Source organism: Falco biarmicus, chromosome 2, assembly GCF_023638135.1.
Source record: "Falco biarmicus isolate bFalBia1 chromosome 2, bFalBia1.pri, whole genome shotgun sequence".
NCBI lineage: Eukaryota > Metazoa > Chordata > Aves > Falconiformes > Falconidae > Falco > Falco biarmicus.
The window spans coordinates 31,802,160-31,823,247 of NC_079289.1; the positions used below are offsets into that span (position 1 = coordinate 31,802,160).

The 21,088-nt window shown below is 37.5% G+C and overlaps 1 protein-coding gene across 7 annotated transcripts in view; it reads right to left on the reverse strand.

The window, feature by feature from the left end:
- The window catches only part of LRCH1 (leucine rich repeats and calponin homology domain containing 1), a 133,313-nt gene that overhangs the window by 67,254 nt on the left and 44,971 nt on the right, over positions 1 to 21,088 (reverse strand). For all 7 annotated transcript variants that reach the window (XR_008820341.1, XR_008820339.1, XR_008820338.1 and 4 more), the window contains exon 2: positions 2,790 to 2,934. Coding sequence is in view for 1 of the 7 variants with exons in the window: in XM_056329366.1 (XP_056185341.1) it covers positions 2,790 to 2,934 (145 nt within the window). In the remaining 6 variants the exon portion in view is untranslated. The remainder of the gene's footprint in view (positions 1 to 2,789; positions 2,935 to 21,088) is intronic.

Here is a 21,088-nt window from a genome sequence, read left to right on the forward strand (position 1 = left end):
TAATATCTGGTTACAAGTCTGATTGTCACCTAGAACAGCTGTTTCCCTTCCTAATGAATACAGGAAAGCCAAGTGAGACAGTATTTTGCAAGGATTTAAACATTCCTACGGTTTTATGTGGCACTATAGTGGATGCCTTTTATTCCAACTAAAAGATAAATACATAAATTACAAATGAAATGGTTATTTTCTCAATTCCTTTAAAACACACTTATGGTTGAAAATTACTTGTATGATTCTATGATGTTAACTCAGGTAAATACAGCAAAAAATCCTGGGACTATCAATGGTTCATTTCTTTCCAACACTCATATTGAGCCATTTCATCTCGGTATCTTACTTTATCCTTTAAAAATTATTTTATCAATTATAAGTGACTGACATGCCATTTTATTCTTCACACCACATTTCTGAAAGAAAAAATAAGTGGGCAGAAGATTTTCATGAAGAAGACTTGCAAGGATAAGCAAAATTTGGTATAAAACTCTCAAAAGAGATTTAGGTTCTCATTCTAGTAGTAATTACTTCGGAAGCTAGAATTTAAAGATGACAAATGCCATGACCCTTTGTAATCTCAAGATGACTAAAAATATTAATCTCTTGTGATTTGTGGATCAATTCCCAGAAGAAACTTCAAGCACAACAGAATAACAGTTGAACTACTGTCTTTCCTAGAATATTTGAATGTTTTTTTAAATACAACTTTTCTTTATTATAGTTATTAATCTGTAGGAAAACAATGAACAGTAACTTAAAGTAACACCCCAGTAAGAGCCATTTCAGTTAGCTCCTGCATGACTGTTAGTGATCCAGAGAACGAGTATGCATAACTGAACTCTGAAAACAGATGACAAAAATTGTCCTATGTAATTTCAGTAACAGTCGCAGCATTGAATTCAAACAAAAGGAAACAAAAATTCAAATTCCACAAATCTCAAAGCATTTCTTCTTCAACTGCCCATCCAGTGGTCTGCTACAAAGCTGCGTACAAGATGTATATTCATCCTCCACACAACGGTTTCAAAACAGTTTATAGAGCAAACCATCATAATATAGAGACAGACAAATGAGAAGTCCAACTACTAATCAAAGTAGTAAAAAAAAAAAAAGAAACAATGCTTATTGTAGAGTCAGGATTCTCAATTCTAGAGTCTTTACAGAATCAAGTCACAACTTATTAAAAAAATAAGTAGAAATAACTTTTTAATAATTATAAATAAATTGAGGAAGCCTAGAATGTAAAAAAGTTACACTATGCAGCAGATCAGACACACCAAAAAAAAGTAAAAATCATTTTTAAGTTCTACAGAACTCAGAAGCAACCCACTAAGAGACAAAGAACAACACATAACCAGGGTGAGTAATAGAACATCATTAGTTTAAAAGGAACATCTTTAAATTAAACATGAACAGTATCCACCAAGGCCCAAACACTAAGTGTACCTCTTGGCATCACTTACTGATGTTATATAACATATGGGCTCTAACAGGCAGAAAAATATGGATTCTATATCTGTAGTATTTTTCTTGCCAAGCAGCAATATTTTTAGAAAGTCAAGGATATACTTCCTTTTTCTACAGACTGCTTATTGTGTTCAACTAACATGGTGGAAGGGCACATCCAAGTGAAACGTAGATTTTAAACTGAGGAAAATTATCTTACATAAAACATGAAAAGTTTCCTTTTATTTTGCCTAATTTACTGTGATACGTGATATTAACTCTGTAGTTATTCTGGTTTTGTGATGATTCACACAAATTCCACCACTAAATTGAAGTCTAATTCACCAGTTCACTATATTGAGTTATAACTGGGTTCATTCCAATTCCTAGATTTACTAAAATGTTTTATGTAAACTTAATAATTTAATCCAGTCTTAGTTTCTTTATATATATATATATATATATATATATATATAACAAACAGAATTTCAATATACCAAGTCATATCCCTTATATGTATGCAGAAACTCAGGACGCACTATTCTGTTTCAATTTTTAGAGCCAAAATTAGTGCTCCACAGCTGCCAAAACTATAGTACAGTAACAACACAGGAAGGCTTGAGAAATACCTCAGTGTTTATAAAACTGATGATCAGGCCTTCATACCTTAAATTTCAAAGCCCAAGAGCCACTTTGCCCCCTCTCAAACTTCATTCTTGCAAACATCTTCATTACTACAGTTTTTACATACTCAACTACAAAGGAACCTCCACACCTTGTCCCAACTGAAAAAGCTGACATGCCCTCTCTCAAAAGCAAATATTCATTCACCTGCACTTTAACCAGCAGCAATTCTCTATGCCAACTAGTATTCACACACTCTTTTCATTGAAAAGAGACAATTAAATAATTCTTTGCCACTTCCTCCTAGAAAAGGCAGTAACTATACTTTTGCATAATAAAAGGATACTAGTGATAAAGCATTACATTTTAATTCTTCATTCCCCATGAAAAAACATGAATCCTCTGTCTTTGCCCCTCCATCTTTTTAACCACAAAAAGTATGTCAAGTTTCACAAAATTCACCATCAGAAGGGAATTAAAAGAATCCAACTCTGCTGATGTGATTAGCATTATGAATTTCTTCTGAATAGAAGCATAAGAGAAAGAAAGGGGCCTTTACGACACCTTCATACAGAGCTGGATCTACAGCCAATGAGTTTTTGCATTACTGTTTCCAATAAAATGAAAAGTGGACTCTGTTATTCCAGAAACACATAAAGTGCAGACAAAAAAGCTTTACACATTTGCAAATAAACACAAAGATGTGGCAAAGTTAAACTTACCTCAAATTTAAGTAAGTTAGCATTTGCAAGTTTACTATGGCATCTGGTATAATTTTAATACAATTGTGGTATAGATTTAGTGTTTCCAGTGACACAAAATGGCACAACTCCGTAGGAACCTCAGTTAATCTATTCTTGGATAAATCTGAGAAGAGAAAAAGAGAAGGTACATTTTTGAGCCACCAGAAAGATACACTTCTTTATTAAAATAAATTAATAAATCTAATCCTACAGTAAGACAGCAAATTAAGCCAGTGTTTTTATTATGCAAAATAAAACTAGTGCTAACTTTTACAATCTTGAAATGGAATAGACTGCATATAAAAGCAAACATTCAATTAAAATTTATTCAGTTTAATAAAAAGTAATTATTTGCAGGACACAATATGCTGAGGAAATACTTGCCAACAGAACCAAGTGTAGATTCCAAAGTTCATCTAATATACCCAAAGATCTAGCCAATACACATCTAGACATCTGCAAATAACAATAGCATTTACAGAAATACAAACAAGGATTATATCTTTAATTTCTTTAAATAATAATACAATAGAAAAGTTATTTGGATAACTCTTCAAACTGACCTGTATGTCCTACACCTTAATCAATTATAAAAGAATGGTACCTATAATAATGGTGAAGACCTTCAGGAATGGATTTGATATAAGTGTATACAAGACAACAATGATGGATTCCAATTCCCTAAGTGAGTGCTCCTATTCACAGAACAACAACTTTTGATTTTTGACCAGTTATTCATTCCTTCTTATTAAGCACAGAGACACACAAAAAAACCAGTAGAAAGAAACGTTAATGAGCTTTGTTCCATAACAACCACAATACCAAAAATGAGGTATCATAATACTGATGTGAGCTTGAGTCATAAAATAATAATGCGTGCCAGTGTTCAACTGAACTAATCAGGTTCAATGAAATGATTAAAACAGTGTTGCAGAACAAACACCTATTATCATCAAAACCCACACAAATGCCGCCTACCCATACCACCAGACAGATAACCTGACCTGAAGAATGGTCACTTCTTGTAAGGTGGAGTAACAGGAACGTACATAGGCAAAAAGTGAAATGTCTGATGGGAAGGATACAAGGCACTTAATAATCTCGTCACTTCTTCACTGCTGCTATTTTAAGCCTCCTCCCTGACCCTTCAAAGAATATTTTGAAGCTTACTTTTTTGAACTACATAAAGGGAAAAGCAGCCAAAGTATAGCAGATACATTTCCAGAGTGCCAATGATCTGACTCCTCTCTTTAGGGCCTTAAAGAAATATTTGCTTTTGTGAACAAACAGGCAGAAGCCAGAAGATCTTTTTAACTTCCTTTGCAGTTCTAGCCTTGTCAGTTTGCTGCACAGAGGCACAGCTTGAGTTGAAAATTATCATCAGTAGTTCATCATTTTTATTTTTGTTCCTGTCTCCTGCAATGTGAGCTGAAATTCAGTGTACTCCATTCCCCTTGTCAGTTTCCAGTTTGCTTCACCCCATTGCTTCCAGCAAGAAGCTGGTTTCATTATTCCATCCTCGACCGAGACAACGGCAACAGCCTGCAAATGCATTGAGAGCAGCCCTGCTGACCCAAATTGGCAGTATGGTTGAATTGAGCACCTCAGCTGAAATTATTCACTTCTAAGTTACTAATAACAGCAATGTTTCAACTGCTTTGCTTTCTCTTACTAGGCTTTGATGGCAGTTAGATGCAGCATTACCCCAGCTTCTCCTTTCCTTTACTTCTGCCATCAAACTAAAGCATTCCCTACTTCAGTGAATGTTACTACTGTTTGAAAGGGAGAGAAAGTTCTTCAGTGTTCCTCTAATTTAGTGCTTTAATCTTCTACTGTTTTCTGTTTATCATGAGAGCACTTATTTACTAACATGACAAAAAAAAAATACCCCTGCTTCCCTCTCCTGCTGCCTTCCCAGCTATGTTTATTATCAGCTATTAACAGAGGACTGCCATGCTATAACTTTTGAATCATGTAGAGGATTTTCATATTTTACAATTTGATTGCAAAGAAGAACTTACCTTTTTTTAAACCACACTTTTCTGCAGTGACGTTGCCACATGCATACCACTAGTTTACCCCTTTAAAGCAGAAGGAATAGCAAGATCCAGAGTGAATTGAACTTCAGGCCTAGGCTGAAAACAACCTGCATGGCACTGCATGGTACACAAAAAGTAACACCTCATCCTTCATCTGATCCTTGTCAAATGATACACAGATCAAAAACTGGGAAGACAAAAATGTTACATGTTCTCAAGCTATTAAAACTGCAGCCTGCTGTCTTAACTCCATCTTCATGCCTCTTCTTATTTACCTTCGCATCGAATAAAAGGGACTGTTGCCACAACATTTGACTTACTCTTGAAAAATTCTAGTACCTCAAAAAAGTGGAACAGCAACTAGATTGACCCTGCTCCTATAACAGACATTACTATGACTGTAAAATGCCTTTTTTAAAAAAAAAAAAAAAATTACTATCCTTTGTTTTCAAGGGCTTTGTCAATCTGAAGAAGGACAAAACAACCACAAATGATAACAGACAGATTCCTTCCTGTCATCCTCAGGATCATAGGTTATAGGACACCCTACATACACAACAAAGGAAGTCAATTATTTGTTATTATCTAGTTATCACAGTGTAAGATCATTTCAACACTTTTATCTATTGTTGCTTCCTAAATAATAATAATAATAAATCTAATCACAGCATGAGAAATAAAAATTATACGTTGTATTTAATAGCATTGCAACATAACTTAACAGAAAAAGCAGAAGCTTGTTACTATAATTTACTGATAAGAGGTACCTTTAATACCAAACCTGAACGTATTTGAGATTGAGAAACAGAGTATTGGAATGGAATCTGACATACAGAATGTTCATCATATTTTTTAACTATAGCAATATTTTTTGCCAAAAAACAGCCTTCCCTGATCAAATGGAAGCAAAAGAAGAAAAGAGATTCAATAAAAACAATCCTAGAATGAATGTGAGCCTCTGAACATGATGCAGTGTGAAAAAAGCCTAGCAGCTTTCAGATGTCTCTGGAAATTCCATACAGAAAAGTGCATGTCTTCAGAAATGAAAACAGCCTGCCTAACAATTTTGTATTGCACCCTAAAAGAATAAACATGTACAGAAACCTCTGAAGGTTACATAGTTATTTTTTTATTACATTATATGAAAGTACTTTTGCCTCAGATTACCGCATCTCACAATTAGTCTGTATGTATTTCAGGTTTACTCTGGTTTTTAAGTTATAGAACAAAATATCAGGGTTAAGCCCCTACAAAACTGCAGAACCTTTTGAACGCACTGAGAAAACCAGTACACATGTATCTCGTTTCTGTCAGAATTCATAACCTTTCTGAAAAATATTTTGCAAAGGCTTTCTTGGCTTCATTATTTAGGAAAAAAGAATGCAGAAACCAAAGTTTTAAACAACTTCTGAAAATATTTTAAAAATACATAAATAATTAATTGGCAAACCTTTATTGTCTCTCTGTAATTTTTTAACTCTGCACTTCCCAAATCACTAAGCTACACATTCCCCTTGCTTCGTTAATTTGAAGAATAATGCTTCAAAGTAATTAATAATAATGAAGTTACTGTACAGACTAGCTTTTGCTACAAAATAGAAACGAGCGGAGGGATGGAATTTGCTGGTGTTTAAAGAAATTTTGATTAATTTTCTTATACTGTCTAACACAAAGGAGATCTAAGAAATTAATGAATTTATGATGGCAGAAGTACATTTCATGGTTGCCAAGACACCATAGGTAGCTTTCACATGAAGTGACTATTTCCTTTAACTTCCATCGTGAAATAGGTGTCACAAGTATCAACAAATGGAGGGGGGTCAGGGAAGGCCATGCACTGGGAGCGAGCTTTTTGTTTTAAATGAAATACACTATTCATTCATTATTTGTGACATCAAGACATTTTCAAACTACATCTGGCTTCACTTCATCTTTTCCTGCCAAGAACAAGTTTGTTATAAATCCAAAATAAAGCAACAGAACACACAAAAATAAGCAAGCCGGTATAGAAAAATATTAGATGGAATCTTGATCTTTAAATCAGCACAATTCTGGCGCACTGACATGGCTTTTGTATGGGAAGTGTTACTATGTTGGAAGCTAGACAGGAACTACACAAAATAAGCACTTCCTTAGCTGGGCGCAAACAATAAAAAGCAGAAAGTTCAGACTGGTACGTAAGCATTTAACAGAAGACTCCAATCTTTGTTTGGTGACTGGCACACACACCAGTGATAACCGACCCCATCCTTGGGGCAAAACGTTTCAATTGCTGAAGCTCTGAATATGCCACAATGAAGTACCACCACTGACGAGGATCTTTCTGACTTCATGCTTTACAGGTAGATTACCAGCTGCCACTATACACATATATAATCTACATAGCATAAAACACTGTCACTACAAAAAGGCATTGTCAAACTAATCAGAATACTACTAGAAGTCATATAGTTACATTTCTTTCAGTAAAGTTACCAAAGTACTCCAATTTTCCTACCTTCCAGTTATTAACGCATTATTAAATAAAAATTGCAGGCTATTCATGGGAGAGCTAAATAATTTAAGCCTTTAATTCATTACATAAATATGCATATGCACTGCTACATCACAAATCTTAGCCAAGAATCATGATGAAAGCAGTTCATTAAAAAGCAGTGATTTACAATTTTCAGATTACAGAAAAATTCACTGTAATTTTACATTTCTACCACACAAATCTTCAGTAGACAAAAACTGGAATTATGCAAGTAAGCATCTACCTACCACTGAGCAAGAGATTTTATACATATAACGAAATACCTGTATTTGAGATGGAGATCTGAATCAAGAAATTGAGAGGTAAAGTCACCCAGACAACCTTAACTCCAGCCCACCAAGTTCCTATTTTTGTAGTCTTCAGCACTTACTGAATGAAAGACAGGAGTTATTTTGAAGAAGCTATTTGCATTTGTACTAAGACACCATTCAAGGTATTCAAATGAGATGTCTGGATTGGATTTGACAAAGAATTCAAGCAATTCACTGTAAGATCCTAAAAAAACAGTAAGTTCAACCACAATTTCATGGGAAAATTATATAAGTAATAAGAATGCTAGGAAATTCATAAAGAAGTCTATATATGACATTACACAACTGTATGGAACTTTACCTTTTATACTGTAAGTTACCCATATTTTTATTAGGCTTTTAGGAAGCCAGTAATTCCGTATTAGCTAGGTATATCTTCATTGATAACTGAAGCCACAAATTGATAGCACTTCATCTTGGACAACTTTTGAAATATCAATTTAAGCTCACCTCAGACATCTGGCAACACTGCATCCCACCCATACTTGCCTTGGCAAAGAAGGCAAGTGATCTATTATCAATGTAATTGCACATATCAGAATCAAATAGTCAAAGTTCTCTAATGAAGCAATTACATCATTCTGGCCTATACCCCATTTTTCCCCCTAAATGGTAGGAAAATGCAGCATTCCATAGAGAGATGCTATATATTAGTCACAAAAACACCATAATGCAACTATAAAGTGCTATATGCTTTTAAGGCATGCCCTACAACTTGTCACATAGTGGCATAGCATGTCTCAACTGCTTGCCCTCTCTACCTGCCAATATTCATGAATAATGTCCTGGATGTACAACCAGCTTTTACTGCAGTTGGCAACCTCTACTGACAGTGATGCTACATAAATTAAAAAGAAGCAACAAAGACTTCCACTGACTCTGGCATCACAGACTCATTTAGGCTGGAAAAGTCCATTAACCCAGGACTGCTAAATCCACCACTAAACCATGTCACTAAGCACCACATCCACGTGTTTTTTAAATGCTTCCAGGGATGGTGATTCCATCACCTCCCTGGGCAGCCTGTTCCAATGTTTGACCACCCTTTCAGTGAAGAATTTTTTTCCTAATATCCAATCTAAACCTTCCCTGATGCAACCTGAGGCTGTTTCCTCTTGTCCTATCACTTGTTATCTGGGAGAAGAGATCGACCACCAACCTGTCTACAACCTCCTTTCAGTAGCTGTAGAGATAAGGTCTCCCCCAAGCCTCCTTTTCTCCAGGCTGAACAATCCCTCAGCCGCTCCTCATCAGACTTGTTATAAGACATCAAACGCATTCTGGTTTGTTCATGACAATTACGCCACAAAGAATGCATGGCATTTCTTCACGTAAAAGATGTTTCTATTTATTTAGCAGACAGAAGAACAAGTAACAGAAGACAAAGAATGCCCAATAAAGTGAAAACGACTCTGCTTCCATATAAGAAAAAATACAACATAGTAGTGCATGGACCCAATGTTTTTCATTCTGAAACTACAGTTTTTAACAGACTGAGGAAAAAAAGTAGCTCCAATGCTGATTCCCAAGAAAGTAATCGCTACAGATACAGTCAGACGAAACAATAACATTTAGACACTGATCAACACTGCTGAGCCTAGATGGACAACTGCTGACTCATGTAGAACGTGCACCTATCCCAGACAGTTCGACAAAAAATGTACAGACTTTGCAAGAAAAATATTTTGAACAGATTATGAAGCAACACTGCTGTTTCACACACTTGCTAAACACTACCTTTTAGAGGACTGTCAGCACAGTTTCCTTTTCCATCTGTCTCCCATTGTTAACTTAAGAACTAACATTAAAAATCTCTACCTCAAAGCCACAGACAAATTAAGATTACACTACAGGTGTAGCAAATTTCGAAGTCATCATACATGTACTTTAGTATCCACTTTTCTTATCATTAATATTATGATGATGATGATGATTTAACACATTAAAAATTTTCCTTTACCACTTCGTATGCGAGTTCTCTGGTTCTTCCCTATTCAGTGTCTTGACATAGCATTGTATGTGCGCAAGTTAAACAGCTGGCACTAGTGACAAACAACACAACACTTTTCTCGGTGTCACTGATGGTTAGTATGAACCTAATTTGTTACTTTTCAAAGTAACAACTGTAGTAGTTATCATACATATTCACCACAGTTATCAGAGGGAACCTAGATGTGGGGTTTCGAGGGAGAAGGAAAAAAAAAAAAAAGTCAGGACTGAAGAAAACCATCCCCTGGAGTCTGGCAGAGCTGTCACCACTAGAGGGGGACCTGATCTCACAGGCTTGGCCAACAACGGTGTTTCTGTAAGTTTCCTTCTTTCAGAGACCATTCGCAGCATATGAAAAGGACAGAGACAGGAAGGTACACCTTACAACCACCCCCTGGCACTCCTATAAATGTATTGCTCACCACTGTTTTCAAAATAGGACAGATGAGGCTATTGACTCGCAACCATCACTGTGGGAAGCAAATATATACACTGATCTCTAACGGGGTCAAGCCCTTAAAAAAAAAACCAAACAAGTCTATTCTGAAATAGTCAAGTTCAAGTACATTTCTCCAGCCTTTCTTCAGATGATGTAAGAATCTGAGGTATCCTTTAGCTCTCTGCAGTACAGTTATAGCAACATTTGGCCTATTTCAGACAGAAGTGGAATTTAAATTTAGATGATACATTTGACAAAGACCCTGTCTGCAAACTGATTCCACCCCAACAGCCCTAATCTACTCTGTTTCATCCATCACTCCGTTATGGAATACATAGCTTACTTTTCTCCAGTGCCTTGTAACCTCTTAGTAAAGCACAGCCAAGTGTAAGAAACATGCATGCTGCATTTCTTCTCAGGTAGTGCACTAACTAGCCTGAAGCAATCCAATAGCGTAAACAATCTCTCCCAGACACCAAAAGTTTGAGCAAATGTCACTTCAGGGTCTTCTGCTTCCTTTAAGTGAAATAAGGGATGGGGGAAGGAGGGAGCAAAAGGGTAGCATATCCTTGCGATTAGCTCTGCGGCACACTCCAATTCCAAGGAGACAAAGGAAATCTCTCGGCAAGAAACATGCTCAAAACAATGTCACAAACCTAAAAGAATAAAGAGAAGGTTATTACAGCAGTCTGCCTCATTATTGCAGCTGCCTTCAAATGGCAACATAAAACATTTAATTTTCTCCTTTATCTCCTATTTCTTCCTCTTTGGGACAACACAGTTCAGGGTCAGGGTTGAGACTGGCAGAATAAAAGATTCCTGAGGGGACTCTGTTTATATACTGAAGATGAACCTGGTATTGGAAGTGCTAAGACTCCCTAAAAACATACTATAACGCAACTGGATTCTTCCTGCAGCTCTCCATGTAGGTACAAACAGATTTGGGACTGTGGTGGGTTGACCTTGGCTGGCCACCAGGTGTCCGCCCAGCTGCTCTATCATTCCCCCTTCTCAGCAGGACGAGGAGAAAACACAATGAAAAAGCTCATGGGTGGAGGTAAGGACAGGGACATCGCTTGCCAATTGCTGTCACAGGCAACACAAACTCGACTTCGGGAAATTAATTTGCTGCCAATTAGTGACAGAGCAGGATAGTGAGGAATAATAACAAAACTAAAACCACCTTTCCCCACCCCCTTTCCACAGGCTCAACTTCACTCTTGACTCTCCTGCTTCCTCCCCCAATCCCCACCTCTCCCAGTGGCACAGGAGGATGGGGAATCAGAGTTGTGGTCAGTCCATAAACACTTTGCAGCTGCCACTTCTTCCTCTTCACACTATTCCCCTGCTCCAGCATGAGTTCCTCTCATGGGTTACAGTCCTTCATGAACATCTCCAACATGGGTTCTTCTCACGGGCTGCAGTTCTTCAAGAACTCCTCCAGCATGGGAGGACAGGGTGCAGCCCTTCAGGAACAGACTGCTCCAGCAAGGGTCGCCCACAGGGTCACAGGTCCTGCCAGAAAACCTGCTCCAGCCTGGGCTCCTCTGCACCAGCCACAGATCCTGCCAGGAGCCTGGTCTGTAGTGTGCTGCAGCTTCCTTCAGTACACTTCCACCTGCTGCAGCATGGGGTCCTCCATTGGCTCCAAGGGGACAACATGTTTTACTATAATCTCCACGGGCTGCAGGGGGATCTCTGCTCCAGCACCTTGAGCACCTCCTCCCCATCCTTCTTTACCGACTCTGGTGTCTGCAGGACTGTTTCTCTCACACTTTTCACACTTCTTTCTCACACAACTGCCATGCGAGGAAGCATTTTTAACCTTTCTTAACCATGTTATCACAGAGGTGTGACCAGCATTGCTGATGGGCTCAGCTTTACACAGCAGCAGGTCCATCTAGAAGCCAGCTGGAACTGGCTCTGACATTGGGGCAGCTACTGGTATGTTCTCACAGAAGCCACCCCTGCAAACTCACCTGTTACCAAAATCTTGCTATGTAAATCCAGTACAGGCAAACACTTGTATCACAAGATGAAAAAAATACCAGACAGCAAACACCTCCCATCAGCAGAATAACCTTTTAATAACATGTGGTAGGAAACACAGTTCATGGGCCATGAAGCATTCCTCCTTCTCCCACATCTTCTGCGCAAGAGGGAGGATACAAGTAATTAATTTTCACTCCTTAATAAACAGCCAGCCCTAAGAAGGATCAATGTATTGTATCATTCCAGTATTGTACTAGTCAGCCTCAGCAGGACTTAAATATTTCACCTTTTTCTCAGGCACAGCAGCAGTAAGAAATGTTCACCCAGCTCTAAAAACTTTAAAAACTGTTCTTCACCATTTTCAGCTGTTATAGTAGGTTGATGGAGAGCCCCGGAGGAACAAAACCTGAAGTGTTCACATCATATACTATCCAGCTGAACACATTTACTCTATCAAATTGTATTTCAGTCAACTTGCCTGAACTGTTCATACTGGCACATGAAAGAAAATTTGATAGTGAACACCCACTGATACAAAAGCAGGACCTTCCCTGGCTCCTCTATGGAAACAAAAACTAGAAGCATACCTTGATACTGAAGTCCTCAAGATTAGCTTCTGCCATCACTGCTGTGGGATCAGATGAACTGTGGGCTGTAAGAGGACTTCTAGGTATATTAGAGACTTCTCACAGCACTAAGACTTGGATTATGAAATTCTTCTCTGAAAGAAGAATAGTGACCACAGCTTTCACCAAATTCAAAACAAAAGTTCAAAAAGGTGTAACTTGCATATGGCGCGTATATAAACACACAGGCACACAATCTTACTTCAGCCAAGCAACTTACTTCCACCTATTGGAGAACAGGGAAGATGTGAAACAAAAAGATGAATTACATAATATCCCAGGTGGATCCCTGCACAGACACACCCTAGTGTCTTCTATTACAAATCTCTTGTTTCAGCCACAGAAATCTCATTTCTTAAAGCTGTTTACTTTGGAAGCCAACACCTTACATTTCCATGGGGGAATTCCACATGATGCACTCAAAAACAGCAGGATGTACTCTACTCTACAACCTTTTCCAGCCCACAGATGAACACTACTAGAAGGAACAAGCTGATTGCAATGTCAAGGTTTGTTTTTCACTTATTCTCTATTTTAATGGCTGTTTTTATTATTCCTTAGGCTGTGAAGAGAGGACACTATTCATGCTATGCATTATCTGCCTCGGTGACCTGCTCAAAGAAGCGTTACCTCACATTTACCATCTGGTAGAAGTAGTATACAAACTAGTTTCTATGAAGTATCTCACTTGCCTGCACTCTGAAGATTACTATTTTTCACACCTGACAGACTAAAATACTAATTTCTTTATTTTTAATTAATTTTTATACATGAACTGTCTTACATTCTGTACTAAAATTTGCTATGAACAGGGAAATGAACAAAATTTATTTGATCTTTGAGTATATCAAAGGCATGTGGGCTAAGACGTGAAAAAGCTACCTGATGCTAATTTATAGTGACATGGAAAGCAGAGTATTACTCATCTAATCACTTCCTTTTCTGTCTGCCCACCTCCCACAGATGCCAGGGTTAATCTACCTTATCTACATTATCCATTAACTTCTCCCACAATGGTTCTTGAAGTCACCACAACATGATTGTAACAGTTTATCAACAAAAATCTGTTCTGTACCATAAAACTGACTTACGCTATTGAGCACATCCTTAAACAATAAACTAATTATATGGCTATTACACAGAAGGTACAACGTTCTAAAAAAATGGCTGAGAAATACTTCAGACTTCTAAACAAAACAGGAATCCATGAAAACATTACCAGAGACTGAGGTACCGAGAAAGTAAAACCTGGAATAAACAAATAAATTGTAGTAAATAACCAAAAATTAGATGGCTATTCCAAGATATGGAAAAAAAAAATATAAAAACACTTCCTTGAACTGAAAGCATAACAAGCATAGTATGTCCTGTCTCTATTCTTAAAAAAAAAGAACCCCGAACAAATTAAAAACCAGCTAGCTGGAACCACTAGAAGTATAGACCTATATATTTTGTACCAGAATCTCTATCCCATGTAACTGTTCCCATGGCTCTTTCTTAAGTTTAAGACAATGTTTTCTCAACCTTCTCACTTTTCTTTCCTTCAGAATCAAAGAACCTTGCCTTCTTCAGGGAAAAGGAAACCAAAACAGACATCTCATGCTTGTCAGTCAGGGGACGGGCTGGGTTTGATAGATAACACATGCAATATTTTTTTTCTTTTTAATTGTTTTAACAAGTCATAATTTACACCAGTATTTTAATCTAACATCTTTATAAGATGAGAGACATCAGATATGTAGACTGCAAAAAGACTAGGCGGGAAGTAAATCACCCACACTCCCTTCTCCTTATAAAGAATTCAGTGCCTGTGACCCAGCAGGCAGGAACCACCTGACACTTGCCATAATACTTGTTGGGTAGCACAGCTGGAAATAAGTCAGCAGGCATCAATGGCACTTGTGGGTCAGTCTGCAACCACAGGTAAACATCAGTGCTGTTGGTATGTAACAACTGCCCGGCAATGTGTGTTTTGAAGGACAAAAGAAGGTTTCTTTCTGGTCTAATTTCCTTCGGATTTTTTATTTTTTTTTTGTGGGGGACATTTCACAGTCTTCTGAACTGCACAAAATGACTGATGCTCATCTATATAGCCTCCTGAGTCCGGCCTACAATTCCTGCTTCTGGTGCAGATTCATTTCATAGAATCATAAAATGGTTTCAGTTGGAAAGGACATTAAAGACCATCAAGTTCCAACCCCCTGCCATGGGCAGGGACACCTTCCACTAGACCAGGCTGCTCAAAGCCCCGTCCAGCCTGTCCTTGAGCACTGCCAGGGATGGGGCATCCACAGCTTCTCTGGGCAACCTATGCCAGTGTCTCACCACCCTCACAGGAAAGAATTTCTTCCTACTGCCTAATCTCAATCCACCCTCTTTCAGTTCAAAGCCATTTCCCCTTGTCCTGTCACGACATGCCCTTGTAAAAGCCCCTCCCCAGCTTCCCTGTAGGCCCCTTCAGGCACTGGCAGGCTGCTATAAGGTGTCCCCAGAGCCTTCTCTTCTCTGGGCTGAACAACCCCAACTCTCTCAGCCTGTCTTCACAGCACAGGTGCTCCAGCCCTCTGATCATCTTTGTGGCCCTCCTCTGGGCTCACTCCAACAGGCCCATGTCCTTCTTATGTTGGGGTCCCCAGAGCTGAACACAGTACTGCAGGTGGGGTCTCACAAGAGAGGAGCAGAAGGGCAGAATCACCCCCCTTGACATGGTAGACACATTGAAGTCATTAATGCACTGCAAAACTCACTGATTTAATAACTGATGTTTTTAACCGTACCCCCTAAACAGTCTGACTCAATAACTGATATTTTTTAACTGCACCCTCAACAAGTTCATTAAAATACAGGTAAAGTGATCCACTGGTGATTTAGCCAATACTGTCACCATTTAGACAATATTAAAACTATTCCTGTCAGGACTTTGACTCTTACCAAATGCATTCTTATGACTCAGTACTTAAGTGTCAAGTGCCTGTTAAGGAGAGGTTACACCTGATGAGAGAACTGTGGTTTTAATCGAAAAATTGCATGGCATTCTGCTCAGATTACAATTGCTTTTCTGCATAAGAAAAGCAACAGTCTTGCATTCTTATCTCACTCCCAACTGAGCCTCTTTTTACTTAAAAAAAAAAGCGCAAGAGTTCACAAGAAGCTCTAAAATTTTCACTTGGACTTCTTCCAAAACTGAGTATTCTTTGTGACCAATGCATGTACTTCTCAGGTCTCATCCCTACTCTCTCTCCCCCTGCCTCTTCTGGAATTTGGATAGGAAATTCATTCTTTTGGGAAGAACTCTGAAGAGATTCACTAGCAAATATACAATTATAAATGCATTTTACTTCAGGGTAGTGGGGGTGGTGTGGGGGGATGTGGTGCTCTCATTATCCTGAAATTATGAATCATTTCAACCAGCAATTCTTTCACTGCAGAGGTGGCATTACCACATATTCCCATGTGTTTCCTGTGTTTATTTAATGAAAGTAATTGACACAAATAGCAGAAAATCAGCTCTAACACAAAGCTTCTAACGTGGCTCATGCTGAGCCCTCTGCCAGCACACCTGCAGATATATTTAAAGGTGTTATTCAAAAGACATTATCGTAAAGTTATATACAGTGTGCAAGACACTACACAACTGTTGTGCTATAAATTTTAAGTTGATCTGTTTTCTGTATTTGACAGTATTTGATTTCACAGAAAGCTAATTTTAACCACTGACTGAGAACAGAATTATCTATTATATACCATGCTCTTCTAACAAATGGAAAAGGTTAAAGGTTGGTAAAACCTTGTTAAATGTTAATTTATGCTTTAAATCAAGCATCTCAAGATTTTAAAATGCCAGAATGTCAGCAAGCTTAAGATATATTCTGTCAAGGTCTGCTATATCATCTGAAATCTTTTGCCAGAAAAATTTGTAGACAATAAATTCTCCTATAGCTCTCTCCAATGCCTTAGATACAAGAGACTCTTTTTCTTACTCTACAGCCCACTTTCTCTATAACGGTCCACATGGATATGTCAGGCTAAGGATGAAAATTGTTCTTATAATAGTTCCTCCGCCCCATCTTTTTTCCTGTGATATATTTGTGAGAACAAGATCTTCTCCCAGGCGTTCTTCTGCAAGACTAATACACAAGATAGATTATTCTGGTTTCCTCATTACAGTTTTCGTGACCATCCAAGTAGATCTTTTCTGCACCTGTTTCAGCCTCAAGTCATCTTCCTTGAACACAAATGGGGCTTAACACTCTGTAGCAGGATTATGTTACACCATTACCGCACATAACATCATGAAGACTTTCTAGTCTCTATTGAAATATATTTTCTGATACAGTCTCAGGACAAAACCAGATGTTTAAGATTTGTGACCACATTTACAAATGTCATATCCAGGTTTTCTTCCTCTACTATTTGCAAGTGATGAATTCAGGACTCAGAGCAGACACTTCACTTATTGACTCTTAAGTTTTCAACTGCCTTTCTTCTGGACTATTCTTCATAGAGCAATGAAGTTTCCAACATTAAGTATACCCTGACTGTTGTCACAAGTCTATGTTCTCACCACAAAGAAATGCAAGTGCTTCAGAAACACAACACTGGGTTAGAAAAACCTGACACTAACTAAATACTCTCTTTCTATAACAAAGCTTCCTGTCTCAGAAATAGTTACCTACTTCAGTTGAAATTAAAGAAGAAATGAGAGAAACAACAACCACAAAGCAAACAAAACCCCAAGTTTTTGCTCACAAGAAAACTGTTAGCAACAGCAATTTCTATTACACATTCATAACAAAATGTTATGCAGGCTTAAGCGTATCTGGCATTACAACTCTCAGTTGTAATTCCAAAGATAAAAGCTATGACACTTCAGTAAATTAAACCAGAACTGGACCATCTTTACCAATGAATTATTTGGAAACATACACTTATTGTCATTTGTTTCCAAGTTTTCCTACGTCTACTTTTGTCAAACATCTGAAGAGAATCTTTCCCACACTCTTCCTTCCCACTAATACATCAGCCATATCTGAATCATGAACACAAAAAATGGTTCCTTACATTTTCCACTAGCAAATCTCTTTTTAGCGGTTAAATAAACCTCTCAAAAACAAAAGCAAAACCCAAACAACAACGAAAAAAACAACACAAAAAAAAGGTTATTTAGGCCTATTTTAAGGTTCTTTTAGAGGTTAATAAACCTCTAAAAAATGTTTATTTAAACAAACCTCTTATACCTTTAAAAACTCTTGAACCACAAATGGACAGATTAAACTTACTTTACTGAATGAAGTATGCGGGCACTACACTTGTGGGACAATCTTCTGATGTGAAACAACATCAGTCATTTGACATTGAATGGGAGTCGTTAACAACTCGGAGGTACACACTAGCATTTCCATTTCAAGTTGCATCTTTCCCAATGCAATAGAATCCATGTAAATAACCTCAACAACTTCCATCTGAGAAGACTAATTTGTTATCCCACTATTCATTTTTTACCAAGGAACAAGAAAAAACACTACATGGAGACAATGTAAATTATAAGTCTAGATATTGTAGCCAAGTTCCAAACCCATTGTTTATTAACAATATATAGACTGGATTTATATACAAATATTTTTCAAAGAGGGGAGCAAATACTAGTATGCACAGAAGAAAGAGGGAACTTAGCCTTCCTTTCAGACACTGAGTGTAGTCTGTCTTCAGAGACTGCAGCATAGAATCTAGGCAATGTGGGCATGCTAGCAATTCACTGAATATACTGGCTATCAAACAGGACATCGGTAGGGGCAGAAAGAGGACGACACTGACCTAGACCAGCATCCCCTTCATCATGCAACTGCAGGATTTGTTGCAGGACACTGCACATTATAACAAAAAATACAGTGAAGTCTTGCTGCTGCAATCCACGTTTGCATTATGTTTAAGACACAAAGTAGGAAGAGGGAGTAATAGCACTCGGTGAGAGGTGCAAAACCTCTATTTGCTTAGCTTCAGTAAACAAGTGATCTTCAGCACCATGCAGCATGTAGGATACAACACTTAGATTTTGGGACCATGGATCAAGGAATGACTCAATTGGAGTTATTAATAGACCTGTGAGATCATTGCCTTTGACAGAAAGGAAAGTAAGGCAGAGTTGGGGTTCTGTTGCTTTTCCTTCAGCAGGAAAATGTTCAATGCAGCCAGTACTCACCAACTCAATTGTATTTATTTTTCCAAGGATATAAAAACATTTCATTTGAAAAAAAAAAATGGAAAAAAGTCTCAGAGACAGTAACAAAGCTGGAGCATTTTCTCCACTGAATTCAATTTTACTGCAGATGTGCAAGGCATACAGACTACTTTCTTCCATTTTAGTAGGGTTTTTAAGAGTTTATCCCCCTATATTGTTTCATGCTACTGATAGCAAAGGGAAAAAACACAAAGTCACCACCACCAGAATGGTGGATGACAATGTCATGTCTTAAATGTCTTAAAGCTGAAAGTAGTATTTTCTTGTCATGGATTAGTAATATGGTGGCCTAGAATCACAGTGTAAACTGCATCTGTTTTAGGGGAAACCTGCATGAGTTAAGATTACAATTTACAGATATGTTTTAGAAAAACCAGAACTCCTTCTACAAGTAAGACTGCATTATTTTAAATAGCTATAAAATTGTTGGTCTAAAGTGGTTTTTTTCAATAATATTAATTATTGTACTTTTTCTACAGTAGACACTACTGTAGTCTAAAGGCACACAAACTGCTTTGGTTTTCTTTAAAAGAATGCAAATTTCAATTCAGATATTATATGACTGTTAAAGGAACAGTTCTTCACCGACTGGAACAAGAAAATAGGGGAGAGGAAACCTCAATCCTTGCATATGCTACACTTATAAAAAAACATGGGTTAAAAAACCTTCTCAAAAGCACCAGTGCCACTAACATACTATTTAGACAGTAATATTCTAAATAGTATTATTACACTGGTAATGCTATATGTATGTAAGTGATTGCACGAAAAAAAGTCCTTAAGCACAGAAATAGTTAGTTGAAGTCTCTGTTAATATATATATTTCTTCTCTTTTGGCATATAAGCATAAAGCAACTGGTACAATGCATATCGCTCACTAAGTTGCCTCAAGCTGCTTCTAGATGTAGACAAGGGGATTTATTGCCAGCAGAGGCAGTCTACATTCTTTAAATTGTTTCTGCATTCTCTGTATACAGATTGTCAAGTTATTTGCAAGTGGTAGACATGTCATTTCCAGCTGCTTTTTGGTCCTTCCTGTTTTGTACCAACTTTCAGGACAGCTTATTGAAACTTGGCCATTGAGCAACAGTATCTTCCAAAACCACAACTAAACATACAAAACCTCTCTCAGTCATTAAAAGGTGTAACAAATAAGAAATACAGCCTTTCTTTGACAGCCAAAGCAAACAACTCAGTAGTTTTCATTCACTGTTCTTCGGCAGCTTTCATAGCCCAATTCTGACAGGCTAAAAGTCTCTTTTAAGCCTTTAAATTCCCTTAAAACTATTAGTTAAGCAGTACTTTAAAGTGCCTTTTAAGATTTGAGTCCTTCATATATTTTAAGTCATATACTTTTTAAAAGTATTATAATCAGAAATTTGTAACTGATAAATTATAAATTAACTCCAATGCCTGCAGTTTCTGTGCTTAAGACTCTGCACAACAAAGGCAGCTGGTGAAAGTTTGTCAGATTCATTCAAAATTTAATTCCAGACCTTAATACAAACTTTTCAGGTGTTTTTAGAAGCTTCCTGGTTTTAAATACTTCCAAGAAAATCCAGTCGAACAAGGACCTATACCCTTTTACTTTCACATGGGTTTCCAACATTGTCTTTGCAACACAACTAATCTTGCACTGAATTGTGAAAATTATGCTCAAGTTACATACTGATTATAAATCATAAACATATTTTTTCAGTGTTCTAAGTTTAGTGAACTATGAAGCTCCTTAACTCCACTCTAATGCTCAGTGAACTGTAAAGTTCACTAAAATGTTAGCCAAATCAGCCATAAACATGAAAACGATACAGTACTTAGATTAAGAGTTCAATCAGAAACGTGTGAAACAAGGCGGGGAAAACTCCTGATTTTAGACTGGGCTCTAAATTATTATCCTTTTTGCATGATATGGATAAGGTGGTGATTATCCCCTTTGCAGGACATGGATGAGGTAAAAAACATTCTAATTAGGAAGCCAGAACACTTCAAGTCAGAAAGTGCTGTGACTTCACGTCTTTCAGAATTCAAAAAGTTTTTTTTCTCAAATTCAGTTATACTGTCCATGGTATCTGCTTATCTAAATCTCTGCAGCAACCCTCTCCAGTTTG